This window comes from Haemorhous mexicanus, chromosome 5 (genome assembly GCF_027477595.1).
Source record: "Haemorhous mexicanus isolate bHaeMex1 chromosome 5, bHaeMex1.pri, whole genome shotgun sequence".
Classification (NCBI taxonomy): Eukaryota; Metazoa; Chordata; class Aves; order Passeriformes; family Fringillidae; genus Haemorhous; species Haemorhous mexicanus.
The window spans coordinates 66,311,125-66,331,675 of record NC_082345.1 but is presented as its reverse complement, the minus strand read 5'-3'; the positions used below and the strand labels follow the sequence as shown (position 1 = coordinate 66,331,675).

Genomic DNA, 20,551 nt, shown 5'->3' with positions numbered 1-20,551 from the left:
AAATAATCATTACTCTATGAAGAATAAAACTTATTCCAATTGCTCAGTTACTGGTGGAAAGGAACGACTGCTGAAGGAAAATAAACAACAAACCAAGACCCAACATAAATTTTGTTAAATTTGTAAGTGCTGAAAAGCTGTGGCAGCTACTGGGACCTGCCTGATACCAATTTGCATCTAGAACTGCAGTTGTCAGAAAAGTTTTTGTGGTACTTTTCAGCTACAAGCACCAGAGGTGTAATGTGGTGAGTTTCTTTAAGGTCTCCCAAGCTGTAACCCCAGAAAGCTGGCGGGGCTGGCAGGCTCAGTCTGCTCAGCAGTGTTTTGGCTCTGGTGCTGGATGGCAGCCAGTGCATCAGGGCTGGACCCGCTCCTGCCTGAGCCTGCAATGACTCCCCGGGAGACAGCACAGCCCCCACCAGGCACTGCTACAGAGGCAAAGTACTTGAGTAAACTCAGGCCATCTGTTGGCTGCATAAATTAGTTTTCCCTGTTTGCCCATCAAGCTATAAGGTATCCACCTTTTTTTTTTTTTTTTTTGTTCTTGTTTTCCTTTTTTTCCACTCCAAATATAGTATTTTTTTTTCTTTAGTCAGTTCTAGTAGGGCAGAGATAGGCAAATGGACTTTTTGCATCTTTATTCTTCCTTTCTTCTTATGGTTACATGCTTTTCACTGTAGTGTCTTTGATTAACAAATAAAATTCTTCATATACATGTTCTGCTTTGGAAACAGTTAATGGCTCCTCAGAGATAACCTTTATTCACAATAGAGAGAAACACATTTGTATTTCCCCTCTTCCCCTCATCTTTTTTCCTCATTTTCCCTTATGTATTTCTGCTTTTCCCTCTTTTCCTCTTACTTGTTTCTCCTTCTCTTTCTTTGTGAATACTAATACTATCATATGAATAAATAGATTAGGGACTAAACTGATTAAGCATAACTTAAATGAATTAATTCAATTGGTATGTTTGTATTTCTTCCTTCAAGAAGAGTTCTATTCAGCAATAACTATTTTATTTGAAATTCAGTAATTATAAAGGATCACCATTTTACTGCTCTATTAGCACGCCGTGGGAATCAGATTCCTTGAGCATTTTGCAGTTGGTTAGTTTGTCACTAAACCTGGTCAATTTTTGAAGATTTATTAAATGATTTTTAGTGTCAGCTTCTACCTCTCAGACAAAAAGGTGAAGTACTCCTTTCACAGGGCCCCATTGGATTTTCCTAGCAGTAGTCATTATGAAGCTCCAGTATGAAGAGATGACATCTTGATGCCTCTTCTGTCAAGTCACTTGGCTTGTTTTGGCTGTGTACTGTCATTTTGATTTATTTCCATTTTTTTTCTTTTGCAGATTTATTTGAAAAATGCAGCAATGTATACTGTAGAAGCAAACAACCCTCGTCAGCTAGTGGAAATTGCAGCCAGAGACATTGAAAAACTTCTAAGTAACAGATCTAAAGCCTTGGTGGTGAGTACTAATGGTTCAAGTTCTCTATTTGGTATTTTAAAAGATCTTTATTTACGATTGAAACATGCTTTCATGATTATTTTTACTGCCTATACACTTAGAGGCAGTGTCAGTGTGATGTGAATAAGACATGACAGGTAGAAAGATGGCTCCTGACTTCATGGTAAAAATGAACTCGTTGGTTGGCATAGGGCAGATGTTTATAATATTGACCGACAGATAGGAACCATGGCCAAGTAAGAAATTAAGTTATAAATAGATTGGAAAATATTCCTCTAGGTGACGCACATGAATGTTTATGGCTTGAAGATCACTGTGCTTTATAGTCAGGAATTGGCTTGGGGAAACAAAAAACAGGGCTTGTTTTTTTTTTCCCCTCTAATTTGCTAATTTAACCTGTATTTCAATCATAATTTGTGTGAAGGCCGTGCTTTATTGTGACCTCAGAATTCTTTATGCTTTAAATAAAAATTATCTGTTTCTTTAAAGTGCTTTTGCCAGCAGTCCCTTTCACTTCTATCCTGTAAGACACCAGACCTGAGTAATTGCTTTGTATGGGTCCTACTGACCAAACACATGGAGGGATCTGGATGAATTAATAAACATTCTTCATTCAGAGTAGAACCATTAGAAGTTGGTTTAAAGGATGAAAAAGCAGTCTGTATTTCCTTGGACAATTACATATTTAAATAGGCTCGCAGATGAGGCTGAATGTATCATTTAAAGTGAAAGAGAGGAGAGGGATTAATTCACCTAACTGTAGATGTCTACTCAGCTGGTTGTCCTAAGCTCATTTTTTTGTTCAGTGGAATAAAACAGGCACTCCTCAGTCAGGACTGACCTGACATTTTCTAAGTAAGACTTTAAAATGGGATGAACTATAGCTGAGAAGAACTTCTCTCTTTCTCAGCTGGAGAAGCCTCAGACCTAAATATCTATATTGTAAGTGTGTGAAGCTGGGGGAGATGAGTCCCACCCAAAGAGTCCTTTTATCAGTACAGTTTCATGCAGCTGAAGAATCAGCGTGAGTGAAACTGCTGCTGCTGCCCTGAGGACTCTCCTTCGTGTGGGCAATGAAGTTTTGCACAGTCTGTTGTCTGTCATAGGTACCACAAGAGGTACCCATCGTCCTGCCTTTGGTTCTTAGCAGGATTTCATTCTTCCAGTTCCCATTGTTTACCTAATACACAATGTGCATTAGTGCTATCTGGGCCAAAGCTTTTCTATTTTGTTCAAATTACTTGAAAATAGATCCAATATTTTTCTTGTTTTCCTCTTTTTCTTCAGTGGACATGTTTTTATGTGGCATTCTGTGGACTTTACACAAAATACAAAATTTTTGTATTCAAATTTTTGTATTTTGAATACAAAATTTTCCCCACCATTTTCCCTTCAACTCATAAAAGTTTGATGTTTTTAAGTTATCACAGCAAAAGCTTATATTCAAGACTCAAGATTAATGTAGGGGGTTTTTATATGGGTTTGTGGTAGTTTGATCTTAAAATTTTAAGAAAATTAAATAAGTATCTCATTCTTACTTAAAGAAATATTCCAGAACATTTTTTTCTGTGAATGTGGAAGGCAACCTCACTTCGGGCAAGCACATGGGCACATTTTGAAAAGGACAGAATGATTCAGCTTCCTGAGGTAAAAGAAGACTAAAGTAGGAGAAGGACAGTCTTTTGGTCCAGTAGCTCCTAACAACTCAGATATTTATACTGACTTTTCTACTTGCAATTATCCCAGATTTGTGTCAGAACTTTCAATGACTTCTGGTTTTAAACCTTCCTGTACATTTTTTTACTCAGGAGATATCAGGAGATATTTTTTATCTCCTGCCCCTGATCTACTGATTCCTACTAAGATGATTTCTTCACCCTCCATATATATTTCCCTTTCTGCTTTTTACAAGGACTGCCTTTATGCTGTCAGTTTATAAACTTTATGTAATGAGGCTGAATTATTTACCTGAAGTTTAAGTCTTGGGTCTGATGGGTCATATTTTTTTTGAAATCAGGAGTGGAGTTGAGTGGAGCTGTTACTAATGACTGCACAGAGGGTTTTACCATTGGGGCTAATATGAGTCAAAGTGTTAATTAAGACCTGAATCCTGAAAAGAGTATGATGCAAGGGCATCAGGCATCCTCCAGTGATGCCATGAGGAAGGTGCCAGTGACTTACATCAACAGTGCTGTTGTTCAGAGACTTGCATACCTCAGGGATGTCATGGTTTCCTCTAGGCATGAGACACAAACAACCTTTGGGCAAGGGTATAATAAACAAATATTAGTGATGAACTTTGTAATTATAAGTTGCCTTCCCTTGAGCCATAAGATCACCTTTAAATTAGAGATATCTCTTGCATTCTGAATTATTTGTGTTTTCATGTAACTATGGGCTAGAAAAATCTCTAGCAATGAGAGAAAAAATTACCAGGTAAATGGGTATGAGTTTCTGTTTGACAGAAGCTTAAAACTGGTTGTTGAAATAGGTACCTAGCTGAGGAAGCAGAAAGGGGAAAGCCTTGATCTGAACTCACTTTCCTAGCTTACTCTTACTAGGAAATATAATGCATAGAAGAAAAAGTTAGGATGCAAAGAAAATGGAAAACTTTCTAGCAAAGTGCAGTGGGAAAAGAGAGTAGTATGAGTAGTAAGGAGGGAGACAGACAACAGCCTCCTAGTGAAGTGTCTTGTAGTGGAGCCTGTTGAAGTAGTGAACATTTATTTTATAGCTTTCTGCTGTTTACTAGTGTGTATTTGTCTGGCCTATTTCAGTATAATGGATTCCCATATGCAAATAATCCTGCAAGGAACAAGGAGTTGGACTCAATGATTCCTATGGATCCCTTCAAACTCAGGATATTCTGTAATTCCACAATTTTGTGATACTCTGGGGAAATTAATATTCTGTCTCTGTGTGCCTCAGGAAATGGTGGGTACAGATAAGCTGTGCTACACTGCAATCCACATCCTCAGGTGTGTGCTGGCAGATGGGTGGAGGTTTCACCGAAAATTATCCTGCAATAACTGTTGGCAAAACTCACAAAGCCTTTCCAGGGATACCAACAAATAGTACACCTAGTCCACTGGGCTGTCTGGAACCCAAACTGTTCATTTTTGCTGGACTTGGCTTCAGCTTTAGCATTCCTACCTCATTTTGAGTGCAATAGATTTCTGGACCTCTGTAGATTATGCTAATGGATCAGAATCTTTTCATTCCAATGGAAGATTTGGAAGACACTAATATTTATTTTTTGAGTCTCATTAGAAATACTAAATAGAGTACCTGACATTGTACTATATTTATAAAACATGGTTTGAGGAGTTACAAATATTTCCTCATTGACTATACAAAATTAAACCCTTTTAAATTTATTACTATAAAGGATGGATTACGAATATTTTTGTTATTGCTCATGTAAAACACTGTACTAATCTTAAGATTTGCAAAGATCTTAATTTTTTTGTCATATTTTAAAATCAGAAAGGTGTATTTTAAATGCTTCTGAGGTTTTGTTTATGGTTTATACATTGCATCATAAGGGGAATTAGGTATAATGTTGTTTATATAACATATTCAATGTAAAAAATGTACTATTTGGTCCAGTGCTGCAGACCAGTTTAAACAGCAGCTTCACTCCTGTGCAGTATGAACTTGGTAGCTGTGCAGCCCTTGGCTTTCCTCTGCCCATTGATCAGTACATTTTGGGGAACATCCTGAATCCTCTACAGCAGGCAAATCTGTAGTTTTACCTCTTCTCCTTTTTGCTCAGATATTTGAATTGAAGATAGTGAGGAATTTGTACCTGTTAGATAGTAGAAAATTAAAGAAAGAAAATTAAGAATAACAGATGCCTAGTAACAGTCTTTTCAAGCCTAGACTGCAGAAGTTTTAGGGAAAAGGATCAAAACATCCTTTTTCTTGCTTAGCTAAGATCCCTTTCTGCATTCAAAAATCATGTAGTGTTTTACTGTTTGTGCAATAGTTTGAAATTAATATTAATTATAATTTTATTCAAAAGTAGAATTTATGCATATTGCCCTGCAAGTCTTTTCCACAATAAAATATCTCTTTCTGGAAAAATTCAATGTCAGGGTATTATTTCCAACCCTACATTGTACACTCACAGTGCATTTATTAGTGCATTTTTCTTCCATTACTGCCCACTCTGTAAGGCAGCAGCATAACCATTAGTGTAAAGCAAACACTTAAGCCCCACTAAAGTGCATTTCACTGGAGAATGAGAGAGAGTCATATTTTCACTGCCAAATTCCTGCCTGTGATTTCTTTGCTTTGCTTTGGGGTCATTTGTGTCTGCTTTTAACTAACTCATGTTAGGGTTGCTGTAGGGAAGGCTCCAGTCAGTACCCTTGGCTTCCTGAGCTGTGTGCAGATAAAGATGAGTTACATGCACATTTGCACCTTATTGCCTAGATTTCTTCAGACATCTCAACCAGAGGCATAATATCTTCACTCTAGCCTCCTTGCCTTGATTTCTTAAGAAAACTGAGGAAGCTGGGTTTCCATGGAAACTGAGGCACAGATTGTGTGCTAGGAGACAGGTTCCCTCTACGTGCTGTTGGGAAATGTCCAAGGTGCACAACTGTGTCTCTGAATGAGGAGCTCAGAATGTTTATCTGCTGGTTTAGATGCAATTTCAACACAGCTGTGCAAGTGTGTCCAAATCTCTCAGTATTTCCCTGTCTGCCTGAAATAGGGCTTCACTGTCTCACAATAAAACTGGGAAGCTTAAATGTGTTATAACATATTTTGAGGTTCCTAGGCAGAGATCCTGTGCACTTTAAATAGGGTTGGGAATTTTTGTGTATCCTGAAAGACCTATAAAAGCAAAATAAATTTTGTAGGTGTGTTTGATACTACTGTTTCTTGAAAGGTATCCTCACTCTAGCTTGAGTTTTGCTTTGATATCTAAAACCAACATAACATTCTCAAAACCACTCTGGGACTCTTACCTTCTGGTCTGCTAATCTTAAATTGCCTGTAGTAACAAGATAGCTTTTCTTTCTTTAAAAATACTCTGTAGATAAATTTGAATTCTCCACTCTTTAGCAGAACTTTGGCTGGACATCATCTCTTGCTTTTGGGCTCTGTTACAACTCAGTCTCCTGAGCTCCACTAAGAATTCCAAGAGGCCTAAATAGTCACATCTCACAGCTGAGTGCACCATTCCTGCATGCTAATCTAAAGTTTAGAGCTGATCACTCTGTGATGCCTTGGACCAGGTCTCTAAACTGCAAATCTCTGTGAGCACACGTGGGTACATATCTGGATATGGACACACTTTAACAGGTGTGTTGGAATTGCTTCCTAACTAAATTCCAGTATACCTTCAATTCCAAATGGTAAATCCATTTACTTTTATTCTCTGCCTGTGAGGGCTGAAGTCCTTCCCTGGAAATAAGGTCATTCTCAGTGGTGTAGTTTGTGTTTTCCTAAAGTTGGTGGCAATCTGTGCTTCTGACTTCCCTCCTTACTTTGCAGACAGTGGCACAGTAAACACTGTGATTTTGTCATGAGGAGACACTGATGGAATAGGTCTTGAGTTGATGGAGGATTCTGATGTTTCCTGTTGGTTATTACATGTGTGTGATATCCCATAGAATCCGCAGAGAGAGTTTTATCCTTGAGTTGTGGTCATATCAGAGGTTAATCAAGATGAAATGTTGTTGCCTTCCTCTCTCTCCTAGATGATTTTAAGAATGTAAGCCTTGTTGAGGTTTGATATGAAAACTGATATCAGTACAAAAAGAAGCATCACCTCTGTCTTGGCAGATATGCTACTATTCAATTTTTGATTTTCAGGTGTTTATCTTTGACTCTGCCAGTTACAGGCAGTGTTAGACAATTTTATTGCAAAGGGCTGAAGTTGAAGAAATTCAGAGAAGGAATATATATTTAACTGTGCTTAGTCTCCCAGCAAAAAACAATTTTCATATTTTGTTAGGTTTTTTTGTTAGTTCTATGAAATGCTGAACATCACAAGGAAGATGGCAGTGGGCTATGTGTGCTGGGTTTGCCAAAATAATTTCACGTGTGATTTCTAAGGAGAGGAAGTCTGCGAAGATGCTAAAAAAGAAATTAACTGAAGTAAATTATCAGTTCAAAAAAATGAACAAAGTTTTGTCTATAAATGCTTTTGTGTCATGCACAGAGGTTTTATGCAATTTTTCACTCCAATCTTTTTATTTTCTCCTTGAAATTGTTTGACTGTGCTTGTTTATTTTCTTTAATATTTTAAAATATTTAATTTGATTAACTTTTAACTTCAAGATGGGCGTTGCTCCTTAGCTGTAGGAAAAGATTACACAAAGTGTGTTCCAGCATCATAAAGCAAATGGCTTTAATTGCAGTGATCCTCCCAGAAAAACACTTACACTTTGGAAAAATACAACTAAAATATACTTTCTTCTATCTAAGGGCTGTAAGATCATGCATGCATGCCTTATGTTTTTACATGACAATATGTCTTGGTTCTTTAACTTTTTTCTGTTATATATTTGGTAGAATTTTACAGTGTTAGGACTTCAGGTCTATTCACATTTTACTTTTTATATCTCCATCAGTTCTCTACATACTAAGTAGCTCACTGAGGTGGAAAATTTTAAAATTTTATTTCTGGATGCTTCCTGTGAGTATTTAAAATAGACATTGTCATCTCCTTGTTGCAGCATTAGATTTAGATTTCAGTCCATGGCTAGAGTTGGTCTAAATAGCTTCTTAAGACATGGCAGGAACTTTGCAGGTGAGTTTAAGACCAATGCTTTGCTATTTTTGAAATTATCCTCACTGGAATTTTGCACACTAGCCGAAAAAGTTTTGCATATGCTCTTTCAGACTACAGTACTGAATCTATTAGCCTGTATGCACATTGTTTAAATCTCCAGATGTAAATGTAAGTCTATTTTGAAAGTCAGCTGTAGCTGCTGAAGCAAATGTGGTTTGGAATGACAGCTAGTGAGACACAACACTTGTGAAGTCAAACATTTGTCAACTTGTCCACATGTCAGATGTTTGAATTTGTTTTTGCTTGTCTTGCCTTGAGTCTTATTTTTTTAACTGAAGTCCAGGTTGTGTGGATGCAACATTATGCCTCAGAGGATAGATTCACATAACTCACATACCTTTCAAGGCATCATAAAAATCTGGAAAAATAAATCAGAGGGCTTGCAGTAAAAATTCTTATAAATATTGCCTGTTTACATGCTTTTCTTTTCACAGTTGACTTGATCTGCCTTCTGCAAATCTTGTATTCTTGTTGACAGATAGAGAGGGGGTCATCCCTCACCTTCCCATACCCTCATAGATAGCCACAGTCATAATTTGATTTCTGTGGCCCTGAACTCTACATAGTGCTGCAATGGCATCAAGTCTGCAAGCTTAGAGAGACACCTGCTGAATCTCCATCCTGCAGCACAGTGCATTGCATTTGGAGCTTTAACTGTGCCTGAGACAAAGAAAGCTAAAAAGTGCCTGTGGCAAATAAGGTTATTTGATGACCAGCTTCACAATGTGACATTTCTTTCTCCTTACACAGTAAATTGTCACTGTTAGCATAGTTTTGTTGCATTCACATTTCATATGGAGAAGAATATGGGGCACTGATAGGTTTAGCAGGTCTTTCCCATTTAGATCCATTTATGTAATCACTAGCACAAATTCACATACAAATTACATGGCCATGGTTAATTTTGCAGAAGTTTTGTTGCAGGTTTTCTTTTTATTCCCTGTGAGAGATTCTTCATAAGTTTTTAACAAGCAGGTTTCTTTGTCTAGGTTTATGGATACTGAAATTTCATATGTGAAAGATGTTCTGCAGGTGCATGGCCTCATTAATGCCAGCATCACCCTAAGCTGGGGGCTTGACTCTGAAAGGTGAAATACTGTTCAAACAAATCTTGGTGTCTTTTGGTTTTAAAGTTTATTTTTCAGCTTTGGAAGCTCAGTATTGAAAATAAAACAATGTAACCCAAAAATTCTTTTTCTTGGATTAGTTCAATTTCTATCTCCAGGGCTTTGCTAACCTGTTACCCTCAGGCAGCTTCTTCTCCTGAAGTTATTTTTGTTTTCCTTGTAGAACCTTCTGGCTGATAGGCAAAGAGATGTGTTTTTTTCCTTATTTCTTGGTCTGATGCCTTCCATTCAGATCATGCCCAAAAAACACACTGATGGTTTTTCTCTACGTATAGTTGAAAATTTTACAGAACAATGATTTTCCATGGTAAACCACATTTTTCAAAATATAATACTGCATAGAAGTAGCTTAATTTGCAAATGTTGGCTTCCATACCCTTATGCTGTCTAGTCAACCCTCTCAAGATTCTTTATTTTTTATTCAGTCACTACATTTACATTTTCAACCACAATAAAATCAAATTTAAAAGTTTTAAAATTATCTGTGAATTGAAAATTCCACTTACTTACTGAAAGCTCTGTTAAACGTTATGGGGAAGAATGAAGTGCAAGTGTTGTTTTCAGAGATGGAAACTTGCACACACACATTTTATACAAACTCTGGTACAATAGTTGTGTGTTGTACACAACCCCAAGCCTGCATTCTGCCTTTTAACCCCCAGGACTGGTTTAAATCTGACTCTAACTTCTGCTCTCTTTCAGAATCTTTGCTTTAAGGGCATTGATACCTGACTGTATTCATGATTCCAGTTTTTGTCTCAGTGGAACTCTTGGTGCCCTTTTCTTGTCTTTCCACATTCTCCATATTAAAAATCCAGATTAGATTGTGTTGCTGCAACATCACACTAACTCATGCTGAATTGTTCACCCCATTCACCTTAAGTACTTTCCAGGGTACCTGTGTCTGTGCCAGTGTTTTTTAAATATGCTACAAAATCTGTACATTCCTGGGTTAGAGAGTTTTAGTAAGTTGTCAAAACATTTGAATTGTAATTCAGTTCAGTTTTCACTTCAGAGAGAAGAATTAAAGCACAAAAGCAAAACTAAAGCTATGTTATTTTAAATGGATCTCTTCCTACTTGTTTATGTACATGTCATGATAAAATGCTCAAATGTTTTTTTCCCACCTATTCTTGGTCAAGTTTTTAGTGAGATTGAGCTTAGTGCAATAATTGTTACTGTGGCAGCAGAGTAAGATTGAATTTAGAAATGCCAGTTTTGAATGATGAAGTATGTAAAAGCATCAGACTTTCAACTTCAGCAGAACTCTTGCTGCAATAAAAGAACTATTGAATTGCATAATGAACATCAGAATAGGTCCTTTGCACAAGCAAAAGATAAATCCCTACTTTTGGGTTGGTTTCTGGTCATATAATTGAATAAATTGGCATTCAAGAATGAGTAAAACCAGTAGTATAAAAAGTATAAATAATATTAAAAAAGTGTAAACAATATGTTTTTTCAAACAGGCTTCCTAATGGATTTTTTTCCTTTCTGTAAATGCTAGTTTTTTCTGAGTGTGATTGTACCTATCTACAGTGTGGCCATAATGCTTATTCTGTAGCTGCAGTATCCTTAAATGCACTGGTAGGTCTGCATAACAGTATGCTCAGTAGTGTAACACATTTCTTGAAATATCTGAGTTTTTCTTCAAGCACTTTGGGAGGACACTTTGTGCCAGTATTTCGGGAGTGCAGTTAATTGGACCCCTCAGGAAAGAGTGCAGGTAAATCTGGGGCTCCTCTTAGTCAGCTTTAAAGGGATCAGATCAGCTGTTCCCAATCCTTGGACACAGCTTGCTGCAGAGTTAGTTAAGAAGAAATACTGAACTTCATGAAAGTATGAAGATGTTTCATGGAGTAGTGTGTTCACCTGGCTCCTTTCTTTCATTTTCTTCTTCCTTATCAGTTTAAGGTGTCCACCCATCACCTTTGTCACACCTTTTGGGCTTTGTAGTGAAATTTCCGTGTTAAAACTTTCCTTAAGAGAACTCCTGTCAGCTTTCTTTGCAACACTGACTTTTGATGTACTTGTTAGTACAAAAGGCAAAATTCCACAGGAACCCAGCAAGTTCTTTGTACCAGAAGTCTCTGTGGCAAAACTTAGAAAGCAGAATATGCTGAGGGAAAGCATAAACTGTTTTTTGCTATTTTCTCAAAGTCTGATTTTCTGTGATCCAACTGTGAATTTGCTGATAAACAAATGTTCAACTTCAAAAAGCTTTATTAATCAGTAAAAGCTGAGGTACTCCATATGTGTTTTATGTTAATCCTTTTGTTGGATTAAAAGATTCTTTTTGATGGGGAAGCTTCAAGAAAAAAGGTGATGACACATTTTATCATGTGGCAATGTGATGAAGATGTGATGAAGGTTTCTTCAGAGTCCAAGGACTACCCAGGAACAAATGGATGCTCTTCAACTAGATTCATAATGGGATCAGATTTGTTATATATTGGGATTTGATTTATGAATTTGCATGGAGGTGGAAGGGATCCTCAGTGGACTCTCTATAAATGTGTTTACTTGTCTCTTCCTACAGCACAGTGTGACAGGAGACTCTTTGCATGAACTCCAAAACCTGAAAATTCTCCCATGTGTGCTTGCTTTTAACACAGCTGACTGTCCTTGTAGAGTCACCTAGGTCCACATTCCACCTTTGGCATTTGGACATATGAGGAGCACAGCTGAAGGACAGATATATATGTGCTAAGCACAAGATGTCTTACATGGATGAAACTGAAATCCTCTGTCTGGAGCATTGCATTTGGGTCAGTGTTGCAAGATGACACTTTAATTTCTTTAGGATCAGAGACTGAAATCTGCTGCTTAGCATTGGTAGCTGCAGGGATCGTGTGTGTGTTTTGCTTTTTTCCCTTTGGTTGTTGTTTTGGTCAGAGGTTTTTTTTTTTTTTTTTTTTTTTGTAGTTTTTCTTTTTTTATATGTTTGAAAGAGGATTCTGTAACTCAAATGGCTGTTTAAGGAATCAGGGATCAGAGGTGAAATTTATCTTCAGTCTAAGAAAGCTTATATTTGTCCTCCTAAAAGACTTCTCTGATGACTTAATTAAAAGCTAGATGGAATGAAAATGCCCTGCTTGTCCTTGGTTATTCCTTCATCTTCCCAGTGCTGAGCCAGTGTGAGGAATGGAGGATTCACAGGAATTAGGGTGAATCCTAATTCCTGTGAATCCTCCATTCACAGGAGGAGGCAGGGTTGGAGGCAGGGTAGCAAAGGAGGGCTTAGATCTTAGTATTTACAGCCCTCAGTTATGAGAGTAAAATATTTTCCCATTGGTCTTGTATTGTTTCTAACATCATCATCTTTATATTGCAGGCTGCTTCAAAGAAGCATGGCAGTGGGTCAGGGGGGGTGTGAGGCAGAGCTGGGCACTGCAAATGGGTATTTGGATCATGAGGAACTGCTCTGGCACTTCTGGTAATGCCCAAAAGTCAGGCTACAGTTAACCTAGGCAGGCCTCTGTTCAGCTTCTTTCAAACTTTGATGTTAGGTTTTCCCTAAGTAATGTTTTGGGGTTTTTTAGGCTACCTTCTCCTTAGTCTTGTTCTAGTCTCTTAATTTCTATTTTAAAAAATATCTTATTTTATTCATTCCCTTCATAATTTATTTCCTTTTTTATTTCTTTTTTGTCTTTCACACTGTATTTACAAAATTCTGCTAATATTTTGCAAAAAGAAAGCTAGTCAATTTCTTATTTGAAGTTGATGGATGTGATCTTTGTCAAACAAAACCCCTATCAGCAGAAGGTGTAGATCACTAGTTTTCAAGAGGGGGGAAGGAATACCCAAGTATGTTTCAAAGATTTGCATTAGATTGTGACTGTCAAAGAAATTAACTTTTGTTTAATAATAATTTCTTAATTACTTAAAAATCAAAATTGATTTGAAACTAGTCTCACAATCAGAAATCATTTAAAAGCCACTTCTGTTAGGTAATTATGGAATATAAAAAAAAAAAGTGGGGTGATATGTAGTTTAGGTAAGAGAAAATACAAACTTATGTAATTTTGTTTAATAGTTCTTTTATGGTCTGTGTCTTGCATTAAAACCAGTTTGGATTTCTAGTGAGGTTGTGGGTGTGTTGGTTGGTTTGTTTGCCCCTTTTCCTTTTCCTTTTTTTTCCCCTGGTCTTTCTGGGGTCCATTTCATTCCTTCCGAGCTGAAAGAAATACATTGTCAGAGGTTTTATTACCATGCCAATGTTTAGTTAACAGTGACATCATTAACCTATTTCAAGCCTACCTATCTTAATAGCAAGAGAAGTTCTGCCAATCTTTAGATTCAATATACCCTGAGACAAATACTCCTTTTTTATAGAATTGTTTGGAGATTTAATTTATTTTCAATTCACTATTTCTTATTAAAACTTCAATCACCCTCCACTTGATTGTAATTAAAACTGCCCCTAGGCAATAAATTTTGTTCTATGCAAATATGACAAGTATAATTATGGAAAAGTCTACCTGTTCATGTATTGCTCCTTTTCATTTGCTGTTAAAATAAGTGATGAAGTAATCAGATTTTTTTCCCCTTCAAATATCAGAACAAAAAAGAGCAACAGAATTTATACTTCTCCTTGAGCCTGGGTTCATAATGCACGCTCCTCATTCCTTGAATTCTGAAATTATCTTCACACCAAAGATTGGAAGTTCTTGGTTTGCATCTTCTTGAATTAGTACAGGGGAAATGTTTCTGTGCAGTGGTGGGCTCACAAGAGCAGTGTGAAGAAGAGTGAGGGCATCTGGGTTCAGTCCTGGAGTTTGGCAGGTCCAGTGAGGATGGGACAGTGGTGTTCCCCTCTAGATTCTTCCTTTAATGTCTTAATTACATCCAGCTTTGACATTTCTGAGGAAAAATATATAAATATTTATCTTTCTTAACATTCAGTTAACAAAACTGAAATTGATCAGTGGCTATGTTTCAGGGCTAGTTCTTGATTTTTATGGTGCAGCCTGTTGCAGAAGTCAGCAGGTTGCACTTGGTTGTGAAGGGGATATTTTCCCTGCCAAGAAGCTAGCAGGGAATGCTTGCCAAAACTGAAAAGGTCACGAAGATCCTTTAGGTCTTGCCCTCTTGTGCAGAAAGGCCTTACATAATCCTTCAGCTTCAGTTGCTGCTTGCACGCTGGCAGTGGCCGTGTTCCTGCTCCTTGGCTCGTTATGCCATCTCCAAGTTGGTTTGTGTTACAGCAGCAGTGACTCACTGCTGCTCAGTCCCCTGGAAAGCACTAACCAGACAGGCTCTGCTGCTAAATTCAGAGGCTATTCCCCGAGTGCCTTCCCTGAGTCAGAGCAGTGAGCAGAGATTTTGTTTTTGCTGGATGTGTTTGGGCGGATGGTGCGGGAGTGGGCGGCGGTAACGCTCTCATTGCTGAGCAGGCAGTGAGCAATCTCCCTTGGTGTTTGTTGTGCCATTTCCCCCCCATCCCCCTTTTTTTTAAATTATTGTAAAGGTTTACATGTATTCTGGAGTTGTCAGGATGTATTTATGTTTTACCAGGTCTTTAAAAAAATTAACGTGAATGAACAGAAAATGCTAGAGGAGCATGTTTACCTGTTCCCAAGGTGATAAAAGCAGATTGAGTTGAAATCCTAGGGGTGAGTATTTTCAGGTCAATTTCAAATAGAATCAGCCTTTAGCAACAATGGATATACTGACGTGTGTAAACCATGTGGTCCCACCAGGCATTTCCTCAGCATTTCCAATCCCTCTTCTCTTCCACAGCATTGATGACATGCCAGATTTCCCCCTGGGTCAACAGAGCTGTCCTTCCCTTCTGGCCCCTCAATTATCCTTCCTCCCCCTTCCTTCCTCCCCAGAGCCTGCATGCATTTTAAGGGTATTCCTTTCATAACCAGTGGAGGACAATGGAAGTCAAAGGACTAGAGCATGGCATTTTGCAATTCTAGGGACAGTAGTTCATCTCATGACACCGTTCATGAGCTTCAGTTCTATGTAAAAAGGTGGCATCATATCAAAATGTAATGTAATATTAAGTAAAAGTATGTGCATATAATGAAAGTAAAAAATATTCAATTTTAGGGTTATAATCTGAAAGACTTTTCATTAAGAATTTATTGGGTTTTTTTTTCTCCCACAGTAGAAATCCAGATTATGTAATTTTACCCTCAATTGTTATTTTTTGTGTCTTTTGTTTTTTCTGTATTTTTTCCCTGTACTCTGTATATTACAACCTCAACTCTTCATTTTCAAAATGCATCTTATTTTTTAGGCTTTCATTTTCTAACGCCATCTCTTGCTACAGCCAGCCTTTTCATCTGCTAAAATATAGTAAAGGGGTGACTACAGAGGATGAAAATGAGGAAAAAATTAATGCTACAAAGTACAAACTGTGGTGTAGCATATCTATAACCATGTAGTTGGAAGAATGGAGCATAGGTGCTACTACAAGGTGCTTTAGCTTTTTGATTTCATGCTTTTAACCTTTTAATGAAGCACATTTTCTTACTGTTGTTGCACTGTTCTAATATTTCATAAAAGAGCTTTCTGTATTTGCAATAGATTCACATAAGATTCATATTTGCATGGGTAATTATTGCTGTATTGTAGGCAAAGTTTATGGCTGCAGGCTGTGTTCCTGATTTTGTTCTGAATAAAGTAAGGACTGTGTTAAGCATGTAATAGTATTAATGATTTTTTTTTTTCCTTGAATCCAAGTTTACAGTATGACTTGGAATTGTAAAAAAAGTTGTAATAGTGAATATAATAATAAATGAAATGGAAGCACGAAATACAATTATGTTCATGTGGTGCAAGGGGACAGTCCATCGTCTGTTTGTTCAGTTCATCTGTGGTTTATTCTAGACTTTGAGCTTCTATTTGTTTCTCACTGAAATCTTCTGTTAAATGGGCACTATTTCTAAACATGTGTGTCTGCAAACAGTTTGAGTATTTCCTGCTTGAGATTACTTTATACTTATTCACCTTTTTTACCTACTGTTAAGAAATTTACTTTAAGCTTCTGCAAAATCACTCATATAGGAGACCCCTTTGGTCTTAGTGTTTAGGGTTTCGTATTTTTCAACTTGGTGATCTTGAAAGTAGGTGGGGATGTTTTGTATCAAAATATTGGTCCTATCCAGAATTGCCTTCTCTATTAGTGTAAAATTTCACTCTCAAGATAAGGGAAGAGTGTGGGTGTGATGTATGTCCTTGATGCAGTCAGGCTTTCTAAAGTGATATCAAAGAAGTTTATATGGAATGGAACAATCTTGTCAGATTTTCTCCATCTAAACTGAACAAGGGGTTCAGAATTTTTATAAATATTGCAGAATCACAGAATCAGCTGAGTTGGATGGGTCCAATGAGGATCATAGAGTCCAGCTCCCAGCCCTGCACAGGACTATTCCTCAAAAGCCACATCATGTGCCTTAGAGTATTTAAATGCTTCTTGTACTCTACCAGGATTGGTGCTCACATTCTTTAGCGCAGGTTTGAGCTCTGGAGGCTTGCAAAAGTTGCTATGAAACATCTCATCAATTATGTGCTTCTCTTAGCTTCATCACAAAACGATACCGTGCTTGTTTTTTCCTGGTTGGTGGGGGTTTATTTTTGGTCTCAGTGTTTAGTAACACTGTGCATAGTTTCATGAATTACCAGTAAAATTCTTGGTTATGCTGTTTAATTCAAATACTTCTGTTCAGATATCCTCGTCGTGTTCTTAGCTGTAACTACATCTGCATCAACTATTGGCCATGGATTGGAATTTCCAGGAAGGACAGAAAGGGGGCAGAGATGTGGGAACAAGGTGTGCTTTTGCAGAATGCTTGACTACATGCTCTGATTTATTATTTAGCTGTGAGCTATGTTCAGTTCAGCAGGGGAGCTCTTCTTCCCATGGCTCCATTGAGATCTCTGTGTGTCAAGCTACTCTTGTGCAGTGACTCGGACATTGTTCCTACTTACATGCTGCTGCTGCTTCAACAATGTATTTGCAGTGGCCTCACTGCCTAGAAAAGACTGTTCTACATTTGTTTTTGTGCTCTCTGATACCTAGTATGTTCACATACTAGGTATGTGAACATTGAGCTGCTGATATTTTCTTTACTGACAACTATTGGTCAGCTTGAAAGCTACAGAATTCCATTCTATTGTATAGAATTAGCTTAGTGATGGTAAATAACTGTATAATTAGAAGCTCTTTTACCATGTCAGGGTAAACTCCTGTCCTTTCAAATTGCCTCTAGTCACAGGAAAGTTTTCTGGTACATTTTTGATGTGTTTCAGTAAGGGTCAGGCAGGTGAGTGGAGAAGGGAAGAGATGTCAATGGAAGCAAGTTTTCATTTATTTCCTACAAGCAGAGTGTTTGCATGGAGCAATGATATATATCACCCTGTACTAAAAGGATTTCTGTGCAAATCTCCTATGTTATAAATTTAAAAAAAAATTGATAGTAATCTTGCTAACTTTTTAAGACACTTAATGTGAGGGAAAATGCTGTTAAAATCAATATACATAGAAATGCAAAGATTGAGTAGTACTGAAATTAAACTTCTTTTTATCTGCATTGATAATCATTACAACATCTACATAAAAGTCTGACTCTGATATTTTCCCAACCTGTTTTTTTTATTTGCATTTGTAATGGCCACAATAAAAATGGAGCACTATAGTAAAAAACATTGGAAAACTTCAGTGATCAGGAAATAAATTCCATTGGCAAGGATTTGGCAACTGCTTAGAAACTGTCTCTAGCTGCTTTCTCAGCCCCATGAGCAGTTTTGCCTGGAAGCATTTCACAGCAGCCCCCAGCATATTAAAGTTAGGGGATTCAGATAACCTGACAGCGAGGAAGATTACAAATACTTTTCAATTTCTCACATTTTTCAAAATGGATCCTGATATGCCACTTGTGTCAGTACTTGTGCTCCTGCTGAACCACTGCTATGTTGTGCAGTCCGAGTGTGATGTATCTGTTGCCTCTGCAATACATTTTAGAGCAGCATGCAAGTGTAAATCCCTGACACAGGACATGTCAGTAACAGGGTTATTTTTACAGCACTGCCCATAAGCTCTCCTTGAGCTCACTAAGTTTTTGCTGTCTCTAAAATGCTAAATACAAATTATTAAAAAGCATGTGGCATGATTCATTTTGCTTGCATTAAGCTTCAAAAGAGAAAGTTGTGTAGCTTAAGCTAGAAGTCTAAGCTAGGCTTCCTCTTGCCTGTTGGAAAATAGGCTCTGCCACAATGGAGTGGAGGATTCATTTCACTTTCTTTCAGTCCCTTTGGTGCTATTTCCTCTTTTGCAGCCAAGGAAAATGTATGATCCTTTTAAATTTCTTCACAGCTTGTCTCCTTTTTGCTTATCTACCTTGTGAATTCTTTTTTTTAATCCCAGCTGTGATTTGCAACTCTTTTGCACCCTTTGCAAACCCTTACTCCCTTTGAAAAGTGCAAGCTCACATGTTCAAGTATAAATACAAATTCTTTCATGTTTTTGATGGGTTATCCAAATTGTCAAACATGTGCAGCCTAGCATTAGTTTTCATTTGCATCTTGTTAGATAGTGGGCATCATTTACATCTGTATAACCTCCCTATGCTCAGTAGGTTTTCCAGAATTATATTTTCCCCTGTTAATTGAGAATGAAAGCTCTAAAGTCCTGCCAGTCAGAGATCAATTCTGTCACTGGCAGAACCAAATGAAGCATTGCCTTTTGTTCTCCCCTTTTGACTAATAAAGATGGTGCCAAATACAACAGATTTTTCATCTTTTATTGGCAAACTTGAATGTGCTTCTTATGTGTAGGTCTGGGTCAAGGCACTTTTATGACAACATCTTTGGACTTCTTGGGAGGTTTTTTGGTGTGTATTTATGTGACATTAACCACTTGAGATGAATTTAGAAGACTGCAAAAAGTAGCTCAGATACCTTCTTTGTAAGGTGCCAAAATCATACAATATGTCATGGAATGGTTTGGGTTGGAAGAGACCTTAAAAATTAATTAGTTGAAAACCTCCTGCCATGGGCAGGGACACATTGCACTAAATCAAGTAATAAGGATTTTGTTTGGTAATCCCCTGTGCATTTTTTCAAGAGATTTTCATGGAAGAGAGTTCACCTGCAGAGGCTATAAAGAAGGGCCAAAAGCCTTTTTCCAAGAAGAAACAGTCACATATGCAAGAAGCTACAGAATGGCATTTTTAAAGCACTGAAGAGAATTTGCCCTGGAGTGTCCTCTGTTTAACTTGGGGGATGGTATCCAAACTCTTCTTACACTTGTGTATTTCCTCAGATGTTAATCTTCACAATCAAAAATCTTGGAAATCTGACTTTGCAGGAAGTTATGGTCCCAAAACAAGGAGATCTTATTCCCATTTCAAAACCAATAATGGTTTGCTGCAATTTGCAATTGCAAGTTAGTTAACTGCATGGAGCCACTGGATGTATTGTAATCCCTGTGGCATGTGTTACTATTTGAGAGGCAGAGTTACCTTCTGATGAGGATTTTGGTTTTCAGTCCCTTCTGAAGCATACAATCTTCAATGTGGATGGTGCAGGAAGGTATCTTGCACAGATGTTCTGGTTTGAAAAGGCAGCAAAAGCACACAGAAACATAAACAAGGAGTGTTCAGCGGGGATTCAGCTGTTTGAACTAGAATGGATGAAAACATCCATGGGGCAAACCCAGTATCAACTGCTTTGTATTAAACAAAACGATAAAAAAGAAAAAAAGGAAAATTTTATCTGGATCTGCCTGTTTTATAGGAACTTAGTTAATATCAAGTTAGTCTCTTTAAATGAGCAATCTAGCTATGTCAGGGATGCAGGAAATCAGAGAAGGCTGCACAGCCATACACTAATTGATGTGCATGTCAGACCCTGGGGACTTGCTCTTGAGGCCGTGTTCTGGAAGCTGAAACATGTATCCATGCTCATTGTTGGTGTCCTCAGATGAAGGTGGTATTTTAGTGAAAAAGAAAAAAACGAACAAAAAAAACAGTGTGTAAAGGACAGGCTTAGTAAGTAGCAAATGAGTTGTAAATTAGTTGACATTTTGATGGTTTTGCCTTTCTCCCTCCCAGCTAGCCAGGCTGTCCCTGTGCTGGCCTGTGAGCTGGATGTGCTAGGCTGTGCTGTGGAAACCTGTAGGTTGATCAGATT

At 37.6% G+C, this 20,551-nt stretch overlaps 1 protein-coding gene across 2 annotated transcripts in view; it reads left to right on the top strand.

The window, feature by feature from the left end:
* The window catches only part of CACNA2D1 (calcium voltage-gated channel auxiliary subunit alpha2delta 1), a 358,692-nt gene that overhangs the window by 66,126 nt on the left and 272,015 nt on the right, over positions 1-20,551 (top strand). For both annotated transcript variants that reach the window (XM_059847448.1, XM_059847449.1), the window contains exon 3: positions 1,355-1,471. In XM_059847448.1, the coding sequence (XP_059703431.1) occupies positions 1,355-1,471 (117 nt within the window). The remainder of the gene's footprint in view (positions 1-1,354; positions 1,472-20,551) is intronic.